Raw genomic sequence first — 21878 nt, 5'->3', positions numbered from 1 at the left:
TTGTGCCTTCTTGTATAATCCTCTTTCTAATCTTTTTCAACGCAGTACCTGCCACCAAACTGACGGCCATGACCCGTCCACAGGCAGGACCCTGTCACTGTAAATATGACCTCATGGTTTTCTTCGAGATCTGCGAGCTGGAGGCGAACGGGGAGTGAGTATCCCGAGTCAGCAGAAAATTGGGAGAATTTGATGGGCCACAGAAATCTCTGAGACTCTCTTTTTTCTGTCATTCAGCTACATCCCTGCAGTAGTGGACCACAGAGGAGGAATGCCCTGCCATGGCACATTTCTTCTGCACCAGGTATCTTAGTCAGGCTGGGAGCAAATATGTTGCAGTCAAATCAACTGTCATCAAAGGATCTTTTATGCCTGAAGATATTCGCATTTGCCCTCTCATAGCTCTGCTCTGAGAGGGCAAATGCAATTCTACCCAGAATGACGCACATCAAAATCGTCTCCAATTTGGTCTTAGTAATTGTAGACAGCCTGTTCAGTGGATGTGTCACGCTCTGCAACCTTTGAAAAATGTCTTAAAAGCATATTCTGTGTGCTCACTCTATCTTTGTTCCTTCTTCAGGGCCTCCAGAGGAGAATCACCGTTACTATTGTACATGAATCTGGAAATGACATAGAATGGAAGGAAGTCCGTGAGCTTGTTGTGGGTAAGACTGATGTTCAGCTTCTCTAAAGCTGAATACATTTTACCAATAGTCTGTATGAGCTGTTCTCACTGAGGCATTTCTGCTTTCCCAGGACGTCTGCGCAACACGCCCGAATCTGATGAGACCATCATTGATCCTAATATTCTATCTCTCAACATTTTATCTGTTGGATATGTCAGGCCCCTGCACGATGACAGGTATGTACTATGCTTAATGTTTGAAGCAAATATTTTTCATTTAAATAGCAAACTACTGTGTTCCCATAGCTTTTTGAATTATATGGCAGCTCAGCTGAATTTGGAAACCACTTTACGGTTCTGATGTTTGTGAGTCTTATCTGAGAGTGTGCGTTACTGCTGCGGCAGCTCCTGCACTGGAACACGACACACGGCAAATGCATGGCACATATGGGGTGACCAGGTGTCCTCAAACTTCATTTTATTAACCCGTTCTCCCACATTTTGATTAGCTCATGTTTACCAGAGTCAACAGATGCTTGCAGGAAATATGTGGCTTGAAAATAAGTGCGCTGATTTATGAAGTTACCATAAAACCTAAAATGATTTGGAAACAGAATAGCAACTGAAACAGAAGCTAACAGTTTTAATGCTTTCTGGAAAAGACAAATGAAATAAACAAGTATGTAAAGACCATTAAAACAAGCCTTTGCTTCCATTTGTGCTCGTAAAAAGTAAACCATATTTGTTCTTCAATTACAAGTGAGATTTATGAAATAATTTATAGCCCACAAAATCTTTAATGACATCTAATCTGCTGGGATCTGGTCACCCTAAGCATATAAGTTGTAAAAAGCATGGCAGCAGAGTCACAGCTTGAATGTTATGTAAGGAAACTCTGCAAATTCCCTTTGTGTTCTTATCGTTATCACTGTAACTGCATGACTATGCTGTAGATCCCTCTTTCTGACAACAGCAGGTCAGATCCAGAGTCACTTTCTTTGAGTTATTTAAGAATCTCTTTAAAGCTACACTTACCACACCAGTAGCTCTGAAGTCACTCGTCCATGCTGGCTGCGCGACCCTCCTTGGTGTTAATATATGCTGCTGTTGGTTGTCTCATTGCACCTACATGTTGCATCTCACTGTGTTCATCACCTCTCATTTAAATCCTCTCATCACTGACCCCAGTGTAGGTTTAAAAAGTGTTTTTTATTAACCGTGCACCTTAATTTTACTCTGTGTAAACAGATCAGTATAAAATAGAAATGCATGCCCTTCTAACTTTTCCACTGCCATGCATTTCTTTACTTAAATATAAAATCACTAACACACCTTTAACTATTTTGTTGTTGTTTTCTACTCAGTGCAGAGTCATTCATTTGACATGCAGCATTTCATCATTTTATTAAATCACCTGATTGACCTTCACTTTTCTAATGACCCTGGAAATGATGTTTCTGGGTGTGATGTACAACTGGAGCCTAGTTTATAAAGAAAAACAGAAGAACAGAGAAGGTGTATTGTTCCCTTAATGAGTAATAGCATAACTAACACAAAGTTCACAGGAAAGAGGTTAGAATGAGCTGTGGTGAATGTATAACAGAAAAATATGTTCTGACTTTTATACATGCAACTTTTTGTACAGACACTCATTTTATGCATCATTTCCTTGCCTCCTTTTCTTGCATTTTATCACAGATGCAAACCAAGGAGGTAAGAGAGGAGTTGAGCCAACATTTAACAGAATGAGAGGCTGCAGAGACATCATTTTAAAGTGATTTTAATTCAAAGTGTAGTGCAGAAGCAGTATCTGGCCATTGCTTTGTTACAGCCTGCCACTGGTATTATTTGATAGCGGTACACATTGTGAGAAGAGTGTAGAGATATCATGCATTTTTTTTGATAATCCTCTCCACACTAATGGAGACAGGCAGAAAGAAAAAATGAATACAAAAGAGTAATTACTTCTCCTGTTATGGTTTTTACATACCTTTCAAGCTCAAAAGACTTCCATAAATTACATAAATGTATGTGCTTCCTCCTCCTTCCTCTCCTCTGTGTGTTTTATAAATTGAGACATCCTTCAGGATTGATTTAATGTGGAGTGTCTGGCAAAGGATGGAGGAGAGAGGAGTCGAGGAAGTGCAAAACAGAGAAATGTAAAAAGCCCAGTTTGCACAGCTTAATGTTAGCATCCCACCAGTAGAGGGCAGTAGGTTTCTTTTTTACAGCTGATGAGAATTTAGGATTAAACAGCAATTGATTTGTAGATGGACCATTCGGTTGATAAATCAAGTAATTGCTGCCATAAAAGATGTTATTAACTCTTTTTTTTGCTTCTTTATTAATATCTAAAATTACTTAACTCTCGTCCTTGTATAAATCTTATGGTAGTAACTCTTATGTAGTAGTAGACCTCCGTGAGTATATTTACAATATAAGAAATATGAATGATGATATTGTAATTATTCACATAAAAAGTCCTGAAAATTATAGCGCATCCTGACCCTGCTTTTTTTTTCTCATTGCTTAATCTCTCTTGCTTCCCGTATCGCCAAGAAATCTAACAACATCAGCAGCAGCATCGTCCAGATTTGGGTTTACTGCGTTTTAATGTAAAGCAACCGAGAGCTCCATACTGTACTAACCTCTAACCTCTGCTGGATCAGCCTTTCTTTAACCCTAATTGTTTGTCGTGTTATGGGCTCAGTAGCCAAAACTTAAGCTTAATGGCTAAGCGCCAGATCAAGCTGCAGTCCAGTGTGGTCAGAAACTAACATCACAGTATATGATGCTAACATTTTTCTCCCTCCAGTCCACTAACGGAATGTTGTTTTTTGCTTTTGCAGACAGTTTCTTGATTCGGACATGCCTAGGTATATTATTTGCCTCTGTTTTCATGCTCTTAAGTTACACGAACGCCTCATCTTTCTAACGTCCTCCATACCCTGTCATCTCTTTTGTGATTTTGTTACCTTCTCTCTGACTCTGTCATTGCTGTCAGCATTTCAATTGTGCCTCTTTGCTTCTCTGGCTGTGTTGGATGTGTGTTTGAGCTTCTGTCAGGCCGATGACGGACGGGATCTGCATGGCTCTGCTTTGTTTCACGTGGACTGTCCTTGGCCGTGTCTCTGCTGGAGGTGTCGTGGGGCCAGTATCAAACTCTCGGTTTCCACTTCAGCTGATGAGGCAGATTTTAGAACACGAATGTTTACTCTGTCTTTAGCCTGTTTGTTTACAAATGCTCCTTTATTTGCAGATTACATTGAGAAGGCAGTAAAGTAAAACTGTGAAGAAGGTGCATTTGTACTGGTTACCAGTAGAGGGTGGTAGGAATCCATCACAGAAACATAGCCTAATTCTACAAAGGCAAACTGATATTTAAAAGAGGCTAAAAATAGGTTATTTTCTGCTTTTGTCTCTCAACACTGTTTCTTATGTTCATTTTTTTGGCCTTTACAGTGAAGGAATATTTTGAATCCATGGATATGATTTTGTTAGTCACCTCTAATCCCAAGAGTCAGAGTGTTTCCCATCAAAGCTACAGAATATTAACAGGAACACTGTTCGCTCGCTATTTCTCAAGTGCTGCAATATGGATCACATCATTTACAGTACGCGCTCTGGCACGATACTCCAGTGCAGCTATTAAAATGTATTCCAGTGAACCATTACCTCACCAGTAGCACTTTACACAAAATTGCTGCAATGTTGTGAATATTTTTAAATCCTACTCGTACCTCAGCGGAACTCTGCCAAACACCAGAAACAAATGGTTCCTCACATGTTATGCCAGGAGCATGACTTCAGTGCTGGCTCCCACTTTTTTAGGAGGCAGTAAAGTGCAGAGAAGCACATGTTGGAGGGGTGCAGGGAGGAAATTGCTTCGTTGTAGTGTAAGCGAACAGGTTCCTACTACTGGGGGAAAAAGTGTGCATGTGTGAAGGTGTGAATTTGTATGAACTTGCTAATTGCTGGCAACAGAAAAGGCACCTCTCCTTTATTCACGCGAGCTCTACACATAGATGTTTGCTTTCTTCTTAGTGACACTCTGTTCACTTTCCCACAAGGTCACCTCAGTCCAAGGCCAGTGGGCCCAACATCTGAACCTCATGAAGAGTCCGTACGGCCTCTTTTCATGGCTTACAGAAACATTAGTTTCCTTTTACAGTTCTTGCTTGGATTATCTTTTTTAGATTTAAGGCAGCACCGGGCTACTGGCCAGAATAATAAGTGACTTCAGTGTGTGATTATTTCCCCTCGAGGGACACGAGGAAAAATTGTGTACATTAGTGTATGGAGTAAATCATCGGAGGAATAGAAAGCAGCATTGTTGTGCTTGAAGAATGGTCCCGTGCTGTTATTTGACCTTCTCTAACGTACAGTAAATCAGCCGTCCTCACAGAACCTCCTCGCTCTATCTGATGAGCTTTGATGAGTTATCAGTGTGAAAAAAAGGCAAACAGCATCCCAGCCACACAAGCACACAAGCACAACATACTTCCTGACTCTCACTGTCTATTCTTTTGCTGATTTTCTCTTTCTCACAGCATTTCCCTGGGAGTTGACCATAGGTATTTCACTGCCCTGTCCCTCATGTTTACCTGCTCGTGCCTCATCCCTCCATTGCCTTTCTTTCTGTACCAATATTCATCTCTGCTCTCTTTGCTTTTCTGTGATGTTTTATACAAAGCAAACATAACTCAGTCTGTTTGTTGCATGCAAAATGATCATATAAGAGCTTTTGTTTTATTGAAAACTAGAGAAATATTTACTAAAATGTTTATATATTGCACAAGTGGATCAGTAAATTGATTTGCTTCTGTTTATAAATCATGATATTAGGGCACATTTTTCTGCTTAAATTGTTTATTACTGGAAATTTTTGGGATTTATCCAGTTTTTTATGTTTACATCTGCAGAGTAAACTTTAGCATGGGTTAAGCTCTGGCAGCTAATCTGTTGTTTTAGTAGAGGAACTTGAGTTTCGACTGCTGATTCAGTTTCTTGGCTTCTTGTCTCATCGGACCACCTCAGAACTTTCTTCCGGTTTGAGGCTGCTTGGGATAGCTCAATGCACAACTCCCTGCTCCTAAACCGAGTCACTCCATACGGGGAGAAGATCTATATGACCCTCTCAGCCTACTTGGAGGTACTGTACACTGCCTGCATTCATAAGAAGGAGAAATAGCTCTTACAGGATCAGAGGTGACGTGTGAGTTACTCTAGAGGAACAATGTTGGAAATGTCTCCTGTTTTATGAATTGCAGATGGAGAACTGCACGCAGCCTGCAGTTATTACCAAAGATATCTGCATGGTGTTTTACTCTAGGGACACAAAGCTCTCAGCTTCCCGATCAATCCGTAACCTTTTCGGTACTGGTAGCCTAAGAGCTGCAGATGGGTGAGGCATCTTAATCTTTAAAATCATCATTTAGCTAATTTGTTCTCTCTGATGATGTTCTATAAAATGTTAAATGCCCTCTCACTCCTGTTTTTTTAGAAACCGTGTAACTGGAGTTTATGAGGTCAGCCTGTGTCACCAGGCAGATGCAGGAAGCCCTGGTAAGAGGCAAGAAAAAAAAATGGTACAGTTTTGCATTTAGCTCAGTCGTCCTGAACTTCTAACATTGCACCCATCCCTCACCAGGAATGCAAAGGAGACGCAGGCGGGTGCTGGACACCTCCGTGGCCTACGTCCGTGGGGAAGAGAACCTGGCTGGATGGAGGCCACGTAGTGACAGCCTCATTCTGGACCACCAGTGGGAGCTGGAGAAACTCAGCCTCCTCCAAGATGTAAGATTTGTTTAATTTTTACTGTCTCTGTTCTTTCGCTCCGGTTGAGTTAAGCCTCGTGAATTCTATACTGGGCTTTGGTGCAGCTTTGCAGTTCATCCACTGCCAGAGACAAGTTTAGAGAGACAAGTTGTTGCTTAATTGAGCCTTCAAAGAGTAACTGAGATGAATGTCATTCAAATTGTACATTTTCCTTGACAAAAAATGCTGTCACTAATTAATGCTGGTTACGTGTCAGTGAGGGGATATTGAGGTTTTCCTAGGGCAAGTGAGAGACATAACGTCTCCCTTATCTCCTGGGTCTCCTCCTGGTTAGACACGCCGGAAGACCCTCAAAGAACTACCTCGTCTGGCTCCTTTCACCCACTTTCACCCAGAAGAAGCTCATTTCCACCACTTTCTGTCACTACCCACAGCTCATGGCCATGTGTGAAAATGGGAATCATCCAATAAACTGACAGTTCCGACTCCGTGCTCAGATTTGCCCTTAGTAAAATGGACCATTGCCACTCTTACCTCACTCCAGATTATTCACCAATACATTTGTCATTCTTCTGCTTCCACTTGTGAGCAGCACCCCAGCTTTCTAATCAATGGATAAGAAGAATTTGCCATCAGAAAAATATGAATAAAGCCAGCTGAGTCCTAGGGTTTATATTGCCCCATTCAGTTTTCTAATGTATGATATTAGAAGTGCCACAGAGAGCCGGCTCTGCTCCGTGCTTCTGATGGAAACCAGACTGGAATTTATCAAATAAACAGCTTTCCTTCCTAATTACCTCTTCAGGCAGGGGGCATTGTTTGCTGTTAGTGACTGATGTTTTTCTGCTAGGTGGAAAAAACCAAACATTACCTCCTTCTGAGGGAGAAACTAGAGTCCACGCTGCTCATGGGCCAGGAGACCCTTCAATCCTGTGTCACCGATGAGCTGAATGAGTCTCCTCAGCCCACTGAGATGGACCCCGAGGTCAGCTGCAACGAAATCACCACTGAGAGGCAGAGGGAGCTCGCTGCTAAGGTCAGCCGTCTTTACCCTGTCAATAATTTATTTCAGGTTTGACTTTATTGTAATGGGTTCTGTTCATATAAACGTTCCTGTCAAGCAGAAATGTAGTGCTTATCATGTCACACGTGATTTTGTTATATAACCCGACATTTTAAGCTCTCTCTCCTTTTTCCGTACAGTGTTTGCGGCTGCTCACTCACTCCTTCAACAGAGAATACAGCCATGTGTGTGTGAGCGCCAGTGAAAGCAAGGTCAGGCTTTAGGGGTTTAAACACACACACACACACACACACACAGAAAATCAGATTTCTGTTTTTGTCGACTGAGTCCTCACATTTGCTCCGCTGTGGATCCGTGTGACTGTGTTCATTACAGATCTCTGAGATGTCCATCACAACGTTAAGAGAGTCCACTTCAATCTCTGCTCTTAACACAATCACCCCCTCCTCTACATGCCCTTCACTTGTTGAGGGCTGCTACAGCAATGCTGGACTCAGGTCAGTGCTCAGATTGACATGGTTGTTGTTCGTAATTATCAGAGCAGAGTGTTGACATTGGCTGCAGTTCACTTCCAGGGTGCTCTCAAGATGTTCCTCAAAGACATCTAAAATAAGTATTAACATCTCCTGCTGAAAAAACAAAAAAATATATTTAAAATGAATAAATAAAGTCGTAGTTCCAGAAACTCTTGACCTTAAGGTTTCCGCTTTTATACCAGACCCGCATGTAATAAGACAGAGATATAGAGCTGACAGAGTTGAACTCTCTCTCTTTTAAGGTGTTTGACATGTTTCATGTGCTTATCATCAGGAACAGAATCAGCAAATAGGTCTATTATTTTGAAATTCTCTGGTATTAACAGTATTTGGGTCTTGTAAGGCACAGAGAGCTCCTTTGTTGCTAGAGCTCAGATATTCTCTATTTTTACTGCAGACCCCCTGTCCCTCGCTCTCGTGTGGTTAGCTCCGGTCCTGATGCACAGCAGGACGCAGAGGCCAAGAAGTCCATCAACGGAGCCTCTGAAACTAAACCTCAGACCCGGAAGTTTGTCCCAGATATCCAGGAGATTCGAGTCAGGTGAGGAGGAAGAAGTCATTTCAGAACATTTTATTATTTGAGCTTTACTTCAGACCCAAACATGCTATTATATCATCTTTATCTTTCAGTCCCATCGTGTCGAAGAAGGGTTACTTGCATTTCCTGGAGCCGCTCACCAATGGATGGGTGAAGCGCTATGTTGTCGTGCGGCGGCCGTACGTCTACATCTACAACACGGAAAGAGACGCAGTGGAGCGAGCTATTCTCAACCTCTCCTCTGCCCAGGTGGAGTACAGCGAGGACCAGCAGGCAATGTTAAAGGTTGGTGAACCAGACTCCTCCATCAACAGTTTTATTAAGTTATTTTTTTAATGAACTTCACTTTAAGTCAGATCAACCCAACAGGTTTAAGTTACACACATCGCACAGTAAGTGAAAGTTAAGGTGCGCACTTTCAATTTAATAAAAATAGCAAGTTAAGGAAGCAGGTAGAGTAGAAAGTAGAAAGTTGAGTGAGAATCATTCAAAACGTTGCATTAAGCTTGCTGCATTAAGCTTTCGTGGCTCTTTCCACAGACCCCAAACACATTTGCTGTGTGCACAGAACATCGTGGAATATTGCTTCAAGCCACAAATGACAAAGACATGCATGACTGGCTGTATGCTTTTAACCCGCTCCTTGCTGGAACTATCAGGTAAGTTAAAAAAAATCTCAAGGTGGAAAAAAAATTCTAACTGCAAACAAAATCTATTTTTAATGGACATTTTCTCATCTATCTCTCAGGTCAAAGTTGTCAAGAAGACGAGCCGGACAGATGAGGATGTGAAACAAGACATTTTAAAAAATGTCATGAGAGCAACTCAAAGACTATGATGTACATAGATCCTTGTCTCTATCCCGTTTCTCCTGCTGAGCCCTGTCTCCACCGCTACAGTCACCAACAACCATCTCTCTCCCCCGTACGTTCTCTGTTTATCACTAGTGTCCTCAGCACCTAAAGCACCCATTTCCTGTCAGGCCTATTCTGCAATGTGAGTCTCTTAGTCTGAAGAACCTCTTCAAAAACCTGTCACTGTACTGTACTGGAGTTTGTTCATAACTGGACGAGAGAAGAAAATGGAGGGAGTAGCAACAGTTTCTTATCTCAGATTACATGCGTATGGTAATGTACTGTAGTTGTTGTCGGTGACACATCAAGCCTTATACATCAGTTCTTAAAAAAAAAAAAAAAAAAAAGCAGTGACAGGCATGTTTTCCTAAAGCTGCAAGGATCACATTGCTACATTTGCATCAGTAAATAGAAAAACTCTTCTACAGCTATATATAAAGGTCTAAACTGATTTGCATACAACATACAGCTAAAAAATACGAAGGGACAGTCACGTGTCTCTCTCTTAGGAATATTTCTCTCTTCTTTCTGGTCCATAAATCCTGATATCCAGTAAGCTGCTTCCTCTTCCTAAAACTTCTAGAAACCTTAGCACACACAGCCTGGCACGGGAATGGCATCTCATCATAAACTTTATGTCGCTGTAGTAAATTCATATTGTTTTTAGCCACTCGTAGGAGCACTGAGGTTACCTGCATTCCCACAAGAAGTAATCAGATGTCATGACATTAATTCTCCCATTTTAATCTCTACCTGTATTTTATTTGTTTTAAAATGTGATATATTTAGATATTTAACAGTTTTATTATTTATTTCTGCGTGTATTTATTTAAAAAAAAAAAGCATTTATATTTCTAAAGTAGTAGTACAGTGCAATTTCTGCACACTGCACTTTTTAATGAGTTCTTTAAATGTTTAAATGATACAACCTTTTCCCCTCGTAATGAATATTACTGAAACAATTTAATAACTCACAGCTTCTTTATGCTGAAAATTACTTGAATAAATGCAATCTGATAAGCGATTAGCATAGTCACACCTTAGACCCAGCTAACGTGCATTTAAAATGCCCAGTAATTAGGTAGATGATATAAGTAGGTGGCCAGTTCATCCTCTGCTGCACAAAGCTACCTTATTCAATCAAAAGAAAAAGATGAAATCTTCTTCACAGTACAGAATATGAAGCTGTTTTTTTCCTGAATGATATGTATATTGATTGAATGTAGTGCCTCTCTTTTCAGGCATACTGCACACTACAGTATGCCTCTGCACCGGTTGCTTTGAAACTACATCCTTCATGCTGCTAAAATACTGTTCTGGGAGTGTCTGCAGGTCATATCATCACTTTCCTGCCTTCCATCATCATCATCGTCATTTCAAGTCCAAGCAGAAGGTTTCATTTATGATATCATAAAGTGTGGAATTTCCATAACACAAAGCATACTCAGAGAAACATATTTCAGGATTTTCACTCATACAAATGGCCATATTAAAAGGAACCCTGACTATGACCACATGTATAGTTTATTATATTAACATTAAAATCACTTAAAACTTAAAAGGGATGCCAATAAATCCACTGTAGATGTGTTAGTAATAAAGATTTGAACTCAAATGCTACCTTGGTTAGAAACACTGAACACGTACAAACTGCTGAGCTGATTGAATGGTCAGATTTTCACCTTTTCTGTAAACAGAGTCGTGATCTTTGGTTTGCTTTCAGAGCAGAGGGTTTACTGTCAGCAGCAGCTATTGTTTCCCATTTTTCAGGTTTCTTCAAGCTATTTTGAATCACTACCCAAAAACATTTGGACGCCTATAAAAAGATTGCTGGAACAGCATTTAGTTTCAATGATCATTTCCAGCAGTATTTGTCAGCTTTTTTAGTGACTAAATGCATTAAATGCATTAGTGCTGAGAATGCAGCCACAGGTTCTTTCTCCTTTTCTCAGCAGCAGGAGATTAATGATCATGTCTCTTGTTTCCTTACTGCTGGAAATTACAATCAAAAGTAGCAGGGATACTGTTTATGGTTTGTATACTGCAGGTTGTTAAAAAGAGCATTTAGTTTACGTCACTGACCCAGAATGCATTGCATACTAATAGTACTTGCAACAGTTTTGTTGAATGTTGGCTATTTAAAGCATATTAAGGCCCACAAGTTAAATAGTCGGGGCTCCTTTTACACAGTTTTAGTCCTGTTGGCAAATTTTTGATGAAAATGCAACCATGCCTCTCGTTTAAAAACCCTCAACAGATAAAGCGTGTGAGCTGTTGTGAGAAGTTGGACTGATGAGCGTGCCTCAGGTCATCCAGCCTAGAGAGCATGCTCAGTGAGAGCATGACATGTCATTTGAGAGTAAGTGAGAGTAAAATTAAACATAACTCCAGTTCAGTATGTTCTTAGTTTGGCTGCTGATGTAATACCTTCATTAACGTCTAATAAGAAGTATCTTTCCAGAGGTTTTAAAGTATTCTGTGTGCTATGGAAATCATCAGTTCATCAACAGTTGAGACAAATCAAACAACCAGAATATTTTTTTGTAACAAACAGATTAAAGTGTACTTCAGGCCACCATATCTCAAACATGTTTTTGTCGCATCTCATTTCCTAAAATTCAACGTGGTCAGAAAAAAGAATGCGTGTCCCCGGGTTTGCTCCAGTCTGGTCTCCATGGTGACTTTTTTCCTCATGTTTTAATTGGGCCTTTTAATGTACATCACATTTGAGCCAACCAAAGTTTTGTTGTTGCAGTCACAAAAATGTAACACTGAATGTAAACTGATCTTTGAAAATACTTACTCTGCTGAAATAATCGTTTTGAATTGTCTTCACATTCCGGTTCCTTATTGATTGTACGTAGGTCAATATCAGGGAACCTTTTGGAGGCTGTGGGACATAGCTGAAACAGTCTGTCCACTAATGTATGGGAGGGTGGTGGTTCACTGTGTCCCAGCTGGGCATCATGTACAGAGTAATGCTGTAGGTTACCTTACTGTCGAGTTTTCAGTATCACCGTCATGCTCTTGGCAGCCTTCACTTAATCTACTTTTTCTAAACCCTCCCCTTTTCAAGGAACATCATTTCCATTTTTGTGCTTCCATATCTTTTTCACACCATTACTTTTCTTTCTCTTCAGATATTTTTTTGCATTGTATATAAACATGATTGCTGTGAACACTGTATTATAAAGTTGCACCCATTTACAAATGGGCCGTAGTTCAGTCGATGTCTCTGAGTGTTGGAGTTTTAGCGTCAGCTGTTTGTGTACACTAAACACATTGTCATATATGAAATAAACATGGAAAATATGCAACACAAAAATGACTTCTCTCTTTTTTTGTTAAAGACAATACAACTTTTGATTTTGGCTTGTCAGTTGGGCAATCACAGATATTGTTATGATGTTGATAATGTTTATCCGGAAGACCCAAACTCAAAAACCCCAAATCAGACTTTAACGTACCCAAAGAGCTCTGCCATCAAAGTCCATCTGGCAGACTTTGCAACTAAGACATAGATGCATCACTTTAGTCTGTCATGACATCAGTTACAGCTAACGGTTCCTCCTTCTGCATTGCTTGGCTTATCAGCTATTTAACAGGTAACTATGCTCAGCATAGAAATGTGTCACATGTCAGTCCTTATCTTGAAGTGACTCTAAGCCCAAGCCAGCTGTATTAGTGTTAGAATTATGAAGGTGAGAACTGTATGTTGGTGTTGTATGTTTTAATAGTACTCAGCAGAGTACAAATCACACATACCTTTCGTGCATTACACTGGAAAAAATTGAGGCCTGCAGTTTGTGAGCTGTGAGCCCATAAAGTCATCAGGAAAGCATTTACTGAGTTCACAGGTTAAGTAGCCAAGGCGGTTTTTCACACACTTCTATATGACTGAAAATCTTTGAACATAAAATGTGGGTTAAAACATTTCAGCAGCTTCATACGGAGGAGGATTAGGGCCGTTGGGGGGGAAAAAAGTGGGCACGTCTTTTTTTTCTTCTTTTCCTGAATTCTGAGGGGGAAAAAGTCAGAATTCTGACTTTAATCTCAGAATTCAGACTTTTTTCTCAGTTTTTCTTTCCAGTGGCCCTAATCCTCTTCCATAGCTTCATTATTAGGGAACCTGCATCAATCTTTTATATACAGTTCACGTCATTTGTGAAAAACATTTCTGAAAATGACCCCATCATTTCCTCCATATTATGTAGTTGTAATAAAGTATAATTCATATAAAGAAAATTAGTTCATATCTATATTTAAAAATGTTTCTTAAAGTTTATATCGGACCCGAGAATCCATTACTGGCCAGGCTCAGGGACAAGACGGAGACAAAGAATCCTGAACTGAAATCGTTGGGAGATTTCCACAACAGCTTCCAAAGCGAACAAAATATTTTAAAATGTTTGTTTTCTAAAATAACTTTTAACTGTAAAAAGAAACAACTTTTTTTACTGAATCAGCCTTTTTATGTTGGAGTTAAATAAAGTTAAATAAAGCAGTTAAATAAAGGTACACTGTCTGTTTTTTTGAGCTCATGAAAAGTTATATTTAGAGATATGTAGTCCTCAGCCACGCTAAAAAAAAATTACAGACAAATTATGGATAATTATAAATTAAAAGTCCCAAATGAATGCAGACTATTAAGAATGAATTAATCGCAGAACAACTACGATCAGAGAAATAAAATACTCCTGGCACTTTCAGCTCCCTGGCTGTTGCTAAGCAGCAGACGCCAGTGTTGCCATGTCTGTGTGTCAACGTTTTTTAGGAGCTGTTTCTAAAATAATTCTCTTCTTATTTTACTTACTTACTGTTAACATAAGTCTTCATCTTCTGGATTTAAGTTAATTAATTATTATTCTTTTTTCAACATGGTACCTGCCGGACTTCAAACGAAAATAAAACTAACCCTTCTGAGTCTTCCCCAAGTTGTGAGGTGACAAATCTCTGAATAATTTTTGCTTTTTAGTAATTAATTATATTTACAAAATAAAGAATAAAATACTGAAGAACATGACAGTAACGCTCAATTCTTCTACATAATAAATTAATATTTCTTGTGCGTTTTCTTCGAGATATTAAACTGTGGGGTTTGCTTTAACAAATCTGGCAACCCCGTCTGGGACGTGACAGAAACATGCTAGCTGGCTGATGATTGACCCGTATAGTTGTAAATCCATTTAGGAAATCTTCACATCAGCTTACAAGGTCAGATACAAAGCTTTGGCTGTCCCTGGAGGATTCAGTTCCTTTATCAATTTAAGCTTAAAGGTGGAATCACAGTTAAGTACGATGTTATAGCGAAACTAAGTTAGCTAAAAATTAGCTAGCTGCAGGCTAAAGTGAGAGCTGTCACAGAAAGTTAGCGCTAGCTGGATAATGAAGAGCTCGAGCTGACTGACAGTGTCCCTAAAGATATCTGTGGTTCTTTTAATACGTTTTCTGTGTGCTGGTTGACTAGAACAGTGTTGTGAACAGGGCGCTATCAGCTGGATGTTACGTTTGCTGACTACTGACAAGACACTGGACAACTATGACCATTAAAAAAATCTTTTTTAAGACTGTGTGTTCACTGAACTTATAGCACTATAGAGGGTCTGCTAATAAGTGCGCATTTCATAAATTTGTGAAGCTGTACGTGACTAACACTGCGTGATGAAGCAATCCAAACCGTGTGCGTGGCACAGTCACTAGAATTGGCAAGCATTCAGTTTGTGATGCAGAAAATCCATGAAAAGGTTTTAGATAAGTTTTACACTGCTGGAAATGCAGCGAATGGGACACAAGGTAGGCAGTCATTTAAGCTGTTTATCACAGAGAATATCCAATAACTACGTTTCAGTTTCCTTTTTAATGTGCAGCTGTCACTTTAGAAATAAACAGCATCTCTTTGATGAGAAATCCATTTAAATCCATTAAAAAGCAAAGAAGCAGATGAACTGTGAAATAAACAAAAGTTGCATATTCAACAACACGTCTCTGTTTTCCATATCCTGTCAGTCTGTCTCTACAGATTGCAGATCGCAGCCAGAGGAACAAAATCTTGTATTTTATGCAAAATAACAATAATGTGTAAATCTTTGTATAATTAAAACAACTTACTGAAATAGATAAATACTTTAGTCTTTATTTATAATCCAGTTTTATAGACTAATGCTAATCACCACCAAAATATTTTGTAGTGACTGCAATTTTTACACTTTTGGTGGGCGGATTCAGGGTAAGGGTCTAAACTCATTCAGTCACATTTTGATGTGTGACTGAACAAAAAACTGGATCCCAGATATCAGAATAAAGTAAATAAAATGACACACACACAAAGTATCAGCATCTGCCGTCAGTGAATGTCATCTTATTTGCAGACAGACTGATGCTAGTTATAATCTAGTTATAATCTAATTTATCTATTCAGACATCCAGATAAATGAAATAAATGTCCTTTCCTCTCCAAGGGTATTATGGCCAAAAAGCTTGATGATGTCCCGCTGGTACAGGGTACGACCTTCAGTGAACGTAATTTTCATCACTTTTCTGAGATGAATCTAGACAGGTAAGAAAATAATGTTGATATATATCAAGTTACTTGTACAGCAGCTGTGATGCTGTAACTTAGGACTGCTGAATTAATATTGATTTATCATAGTTACTGAGGTTATAGGTAGGTTTTAGAAAATTTGTGTATTTTCTTTAAATATTTTTCTTATTTTAAGAATGGTCAGAAACCAAAGTAATTGATTGCAATTTAAGTAATCGAAATTTCACTTTTTTATGAGTTGATCTTGTTAGTAGATCGTTTATTAATATGTTATGACGCATATACTTCCCATAGGACAATGCACAAAGTGTGATGAGAATATTTTGTATATTTCAGGATCTACATGGATTACAATGCTACTACCCCTCCAGAACCAGAGGTGATTCAGGCCATTTCTGAAGCCCTCCAGGATGCCTGGGGAAACCCAAGTAGCAACTATATAGCAGGTGAGGAAGGCTTGAAGCTGTGTCAAAACTAACAGGTTTAAAATTATTGTTATTATTTTTCCATGTGTATTGAATAAAGTTTTGTGAGAATTTTTTTTAAAATTCCATATTGTATGCGCAAATCCCAGCCTAGTGACAAGAATTGGACATTACTGCTCTAACTCTGTATTCCTGTGTGAAATATGACAAGGTCACTCTACCAAATAAATACAATAGAAACTGTTAAATGTATGTTGTGTAACTGGAGGAGGGAATACAATCACAGCAGCTTGTGTGGATTAAACTTGTGGCTTTCTCTGAGTGCTGAATGTGAAGTTTTTACTGTTCTAAGTGAGTTTCACTGTCAAAAGAGAATGCTACATCTAAATGTTTCAATCATTTATATTTTCAGGTGCTAAAGCTAAGGCTATCATCAATCAGTCCAGAGAAAATGTGGCAAGAATGGTTGGAGGGAAAGCAGAGGACATCATTTTTACCTCAGGCGGAACTGAGGTGGGCAGGGCTCTTTTTTGACGCAAATAAGTTATATGAGTAATTTATGATCCTGGGACATTACAAACTGGTCATTTACAGTAAAGATTTTGTCTTTCAGGCCAATAACCTGGTGTTGCACACCGCTGTAGAGCACTTCAGGAAGCACTGCAGGGCTGCAGAACAAGGTGCAGGACACCAGAATGGATGCACGGGCCTTCCTCACATCATTACTTCTAATGTGGAGCATGACTCAGTCAAACTAGTTGCTCAGCACCTTGAAAAGGAAGGAAAAGCAGGTAGGAAGCCACTCTGTGTAGCTTTTATTAAAATAAAAGATTAATAAAGAAATATTTCCTGTATTACAAAGGACAGTCTATGCTTTTCTTTATTTTACTTTAAAGAGAAATCTGTCAATAACATGCTTCAGATTTTCTGTGGGCAATCAAAATGTCTAAAATAAATATCAAGACAATTAAAGGTCTTAAATTATTTTATATCCCATTTGCTGCCAATAACATTAATGTCATAATCTTTTTTTTAATGAAGATGTAGTACCTTCTATGTGCCAACACGTAAGAGTGCTAACCCAATGGAAAACTTTCATTTAATTCCGCTTTTTTACATTTTAATTATTAATTATTGAGTTTCTGAAAAGGTCTTGAAAAGTACTGATTTCCATTTTTAAATAGTGCCGGATCCTTGATACTCTTCCAGTCATGGTTCATGTTAAATGTTGTCAAAGAAAAAGTGGATTCAGCATATAAACTGTTAAAGCACTGCCTCCTGGTGGTGAAAGTTTTGGTTTAATTCTGTGGAGGGCAATTACAAAAAGTACCTTTAAACAAATCAAGATTTGCATAACCTAATGTAGGCTCCTTGCCTTTAATTACTCTCTTTGTTTTTTGTTTTTTTCCATAGACGTGACTTTTGTGCCCGTCTCTAAGGTGACAGCCCGGGTCGAGGTGGAGGATATCATTGCCGCTGTGCGCCCCAACACTTGTCTCATCTCTGTTATGCTGGCCAACAATGAGACGGGAGTCATTATGGTAAGATGAGAGAGAGGCTAGAAAATCAGCCGAGTTTCTGCTAGTACTAATCTATCCATTCATCAATTTTTTTCCACTTACCCAGTTCAGGGTCGTGGACGGGCTGGAGCCTATCCCTGCCATACTAATGTTAGAGAAACCATTTTTGGGTTCTTAAATTAGACGATTAACACGTAGGATAGTGTCTTGCTTTAAAGGAGCTTATTTTCTTATTAACTCATTACTTATAATTGCAATGCGTCTATGAGTCTATGCAGCTCTGTTTACAGCTGAATGCTGAACCACCTTCTTGTTGTCAGCCGCTTCAGGAGATCTGCCAAAGAATAAAGTCTCTGAACAAACAGCGTGAGCGCCTCAGGATCCTGCTCCACACAGATGCTGCTCAGGCCTTGGGAAAAATCCGAGTTGATGTCAGTGATCTGGGAGTGGATTACCTCACCATAGTGGGACACAAGGTCAGGATCTGCTGTGTGGGACATCTTAAGAGCTTTTTATAGCAAGACTAAAATGTTATTGAGAGGTTTTGTTGTGTTTCTAGTTCTATGCCCCTCGCATTGGTGCTTTGTACGTGAACGGCCCTGGGACCAAAACTCCATTGTATCCGATGCTTTTTGGTGGAGGACAGGAGAGGAACTTTAGACCAGGGTGATGATCTTTACTGTAAAATACTGAATAAGAATGAAACACTGGTATTAATGAAATAAGTGCAGTTCTAATTTATAAGTGTCTCCTTTCTGTCTTTGTTATTATTACAGCACAGAAAACACACCGATGATTGCCGGTCTTGGAAAGGTGCATTTCCTTCACTAAATGTACAGTACTGGAATGATTTCTAGGACTTTTCTAATGTTTCTCTTGAAGCATAAACCATTTATTTTCTCAATATTTTCTCAGTTAGAGGCCCTCAAAGTACAAAGGGATTGTTTAAAATAATTTTTCCAGCATTTTTTGTTTAATCAAAATTCATAAGTGAAGGACATATCCACATGACATTTTCTGGCCAATAATGGTTTAAACTGATGTATGAAACCTTGTATTTCATTAGTTGCATGTTATAAATGCTTTATACATACAGCACTATTAAGTGGTACCACAGTTTCTTTACAATAGAACTGCAGTGGACAAATAACATGAACAAACACATGATATTATTTTGGTTTGTTGTACTGAATGTCTGCATTAATTACTATGGTTAAAAGCAGTCAAAGTTCGATGACTAAAAATGGTTATTGCTTGTGGTGGAGATGGAAGATTAATCAGTAATGCTCTAAATATAAATAATGTGACACTTTCCAGCATTTAAAAAGCTTTCAAATACAGTGATTTATTGTGGGTGAATGTTTATTGATACATTGTTTACCACAGAATCTGTTGTGTTAGCATTATAATCATGGGCAAAGCAAAACACTTATTATTGCTACAAATACTTGAGTTGCATAATATAAATATTGTACTACAAGTATACTCACCAATCATTTAATTAGAAACACCATAGAGGTTCTCTTTGTCTCAGCTCTGAGTGTCAGGGGGTCCAAATAAAGTTGAAAACATAGCCACTTATCCAACTGTGGTCATGGGGAGGTCTGAACTGGTCCAGCTTAGAGCCAACACTTGGACAAACCCAGCAAGTATTGCTGAAACAGTGACTTTACTTCCCTAGTTTACTGATGAAAACTAAATCGCCATTGTTTCCACAGCAGTGGTCAGATCGTCACTTACAAAGCAAAAAAAAATATCTGTTGAAGAAAACAAATGCACATGTGTTTGTTTTTTAAAATACATTTAATTGACAACTGATTTGGTTAGTAAAAGGGTGTGAACAGACAAACAAAGCCAAAGCAGACTAAGGCTAGTGTTAAATCACACTTCAAAAAGTAACTATAAACAAGGGGACTATAGGGACAGAGCCATATTACCAAACAAGTAGATGGAACAAGTTGGTGAGGAATCGGAGGATGATTTTGAACTGATGTGCCAGCTGAGGCGGGAGCCGAAACCACAACGATGCAGTGACCATAAAACAGACAAAGAGAGAGTAAGAAATAGAGGTGTTGGGTAGACACTAGAGGATGGGTGTTATGAACGATACCCATCCCTAGGTACACACTGAATCCAATGTTTTTGGACTGTAGGAGGAAGCTGGATTACCCAGAGAGGACCCTAAAATCCATGAACATGAGGATTACACAGAGAGAGACCAGGAGATTCAAATCTGGAGCCCTGTTCCTCCAAAATGACAGTTTTAACCACTGCGCCACCCTGAAGCAGGTGTTTATTAAAGGTTTCTGGAGCTGTAACCTCTAGAATCGACACTCAGACCATGATTTATCGCTAGTAAGAGGTCAACGGTGTGCCAGAAAGAAGAAGACTTCCCCTACTGCTATTAGTCCACCTGAACTAAACCAAAAGGCAGATTGGTTCATGAATTCATGTTATTTTACACTTTATATTGTTTTATATTCTTTATATTGGCAGACAGAAGACTGCCTGAGAAACCTCCTGTGTTTGCCTGAACACCATTTTTACATTCTATGTGAACATTTTTGGCTTTTTTTGCCAGACAGAAAACTAGGGGGAACAACATGCAGGAAACGCTTTGGGGTGGAATCGAAGTCAGACCCTTGCAGTCTTTTTGGCATATGGGTCACATATGCCCATATGCTTATGTGGCCTGCTGCCAAGTGATTGTCCTTTTTTGCTTTATTGAATAGTAAGCAGGTGTGGAGGTGTTTCTAATAAAGTGCTTGGTAATTAAATAGCTGTAACAGTGTGCCTCTTTTAAAGCTACCTATTTATTATTTGTGTGTCTATTAGGCTGCAGAGCTGGTGACCTCTAATCTGTCAGATTATGAGAGTCATATGCAAAGAATTAAACTTTACTTAGAAGAACGACTGCAGGTGAGCTTGAGTCTGATGTGCACCTTAGTTTTGTTTGTTTGCATTGTGATGAGTAGTCTTGAAATTGTGGTTTTGACGGTCTTTCTCCTCCTTCTCTGTAAAATGTACTCCTTTGCGTTTCTTTCATTCTTCCAAAGGCCGTGTTTGCAGGCCGGATCCGCTTCAACAGCCATTTCCTCGGCTCTGATATCCTCCCTAACACATGTAACGTGTCCATCCTGGGCCCAAGATTACAAGGTGATGTCATGACTCTTCTCTGTCCTATGTCTGTTTTGGCTTGCTGGTCCCAACAGTGTCCTCTAACCCTACACCAATGTTTGTCAGAGGCAGGTCATGACCTGCACGAGGCTATTTATAAACTACAAAGGCTTTGAATGATTAATCTCTCCCCCTCGTGCTTTAGGCTGGAGAGTATTGTCAAACTGCAGGAGGCTGCTAGCCAGCGTCGGCGCCGCCTGCCACTCAGACAGTGGAAACAGGTAAAAGAGTCCCTCTTTTAAGCTGTTATGCTTTTGTCCACACACTGTATTGTTTGCTGTTAGATAACACTCCCCTCCTGCTCTCCTCCTGTTTATATCCATCAGACCTTCCCACATCCTTCTGAGCTGTGGCGTCCCCTCAGAGGTGGCAGCTAACGCTATGAGGCTGAGCGTTGGCAGGGAGACGACTGAAGCAGATGTGGATGCAGTTGTGGAGGACCTGAGGGAAACCGTGCAACTGTTGGAAGAAATGAACTGATGGCTTTCATTTGCACAAAGTTATTCTGCAGGTCAAATAAGAATGCACAGAGCTAAACATGCGCCATCTGTGTTTATCGACACTTTAACCGATCATGTAAAATGCATGAAATATTTCATATAAATAATAAAAATGGAAAACTCAAAGTGACCTTAGGGGTGATGTTATGTAGGAGTGTACTCGGCTCCCATCACGTCATGTGAGGAGCTCTTCAGCTAATTGGAGTCGGGGAACATGTATGAGTGTTATGAAATAAAATATTTACATGCACTTTTAATATTTTCTCAAGTCAACGATGAAATGTTTCATGTGGGTTATAATATTCTACATGTACCAGCTGCTTAGTCGCCCTTCTCTTTGATTAATTTTTAAAATAGTTG

At 39.4% G+C, this 21878-nt stretch overlaps 2 protein-coding genes across 29 annotated transcripts in view; both read left to right on the top strand.

Moving 5' to 3' along the window:
* Positions 1 to 9772, top strand: part of kif1aa (kinesin family member 1Aa) — a 48818-nt gene extending 39046 nt beyond the window's left edge. For 15 of the 23 annotated variants that reach the window (XM_086284037.1, XM_086284033.1, XM_086284031.1 and 12 more), the window contains 16 exons: positions 46 to 154; positions 238 to 304; positions 581 to 665; positions 757 to 862; positions 3475 to 3501; positions 5663 to 5777; positions 5896 to 6029; positions 6129 to 6190; positions 6276 to 6421; positions 7254 to 7439; positions 7607 to 7678; positions 7803 to 7924; positions 8361 to 8504; positions 8594 to 8786; positions 9042 to 9160; positions 9250 to 9772. In XM_086284037.1, coding sequence (XP_086140163.1) covers positions 46 to 154; positions 238 to 304; positions 581 to 665; positions 757 to 862; positions 3475 to 3501; positions 5663 to 5777; positions 5896 to 6029; positions 6129 to 6190; positions 6276 to 6421; positions 7254 to 7439; positions 7607 to 7678; positions 7803 to 7924; positions 8361 to 8504; positions 8594 to 8786; positions 9042 to 9160; positions 9250 to 9292 — 1730 coding nt within the window. In that variant the 3' untranslated portion in view covers positions 9293 to 9772. Of the gene's footprint in view, positions 1 to 45; positions 155 to 237; positions 305 to 580; positions 666 to 756; positions 863 to 3474; positions 3502 to 5175; positions 5200 to 5662; positions 5778 to 5895; positions 6030 to 6128; positions 6191 to 6275; positions 6422 to 7253; positions 7440 to 7606; positions 7679 to 7802; positions 7925 to 8360; positions 8505 to 8593; positions 8787 to 9041; positions 9161 to 9249 lie in introns of all 23 variants that reach the window. The other 8 variants (XM_086284041.1, XM_086284055.1, XM_086284053.1 and 5 more) reach the window with 2 other exon arrangements.
* Positions 9773 to 14162: 4390 nt separating this feature from the next.
* Positions 14163 to 21756, top strand: scly (selenocysteine lyase). 6 transcript variants are annotated; one of them, XM_086282203.1, is made up of 13 exons: positions 14163 to 14297; positions 15814 to 15911; positions 16233 to 16342; positions 16734 to 16834; positions 16935 to 17112; positions 17735 to 17862; positions 18162 to 18317; positions 18401 to 18507; positions 18618 to 18654; positions 20677 to 20760; positions 20898 to 20997; positions 21164 to 21239; positions 21345 to 21752. In XM_086282203.1, exons 2-13 carry the CDS (start codon positions 15820 to 15822, stop codon positions 21496 to 21498), a joined length of 1323 nt encoding a protein of 440 aa, XP_086138329.1. In that variant the 5' UTR covers positions 14163 to 14297; positions 15814 to 15819; the 3' UTR covers positions 21499 to 21752. The 6 variants fall into 6 exon arrangements, with proteins under 6 accessions (XP_086138329.1, XP_086138327.1, XP_086138326.1 ...); XM_086282201.1 differs by lacking the exon at positions 14163 to 14297 and adding an exon at positions 14474 to 14569; XM_086282200.1 differs by lacking the exon at positions 14163 to 14297 and adding an exon at positions 14481 to 14643.
* Positions 21757 to 21878: the final 122 nt, after the last annotated feature.

This window comes from Aulonocara sp. 'chitande type north' Nkhata Bay, linkage group LG23, assembly GCF_057382095.1.
Source record: "Aulonocara sp. 'chitande type north' Nkhata Bay isolate Kocher_YH1m ecotype deep benthic linkage group LG23, A_spYH_male_GT1.1, whole genome shotgun sequence".
Lineage (NCBI taxonomy): Eukaryota > Metazoa > Chordata > Actinopteri > Cichliformes > Cichlidae > Aulonocara > Aulonocara sp. 'chitande type north' Nkhata Bay.
The sequence above is the reverse complement of the archived record's forward strand: the minus strand, read 5'-3'. Positions and strand labels throughout refer to the sequence as shown.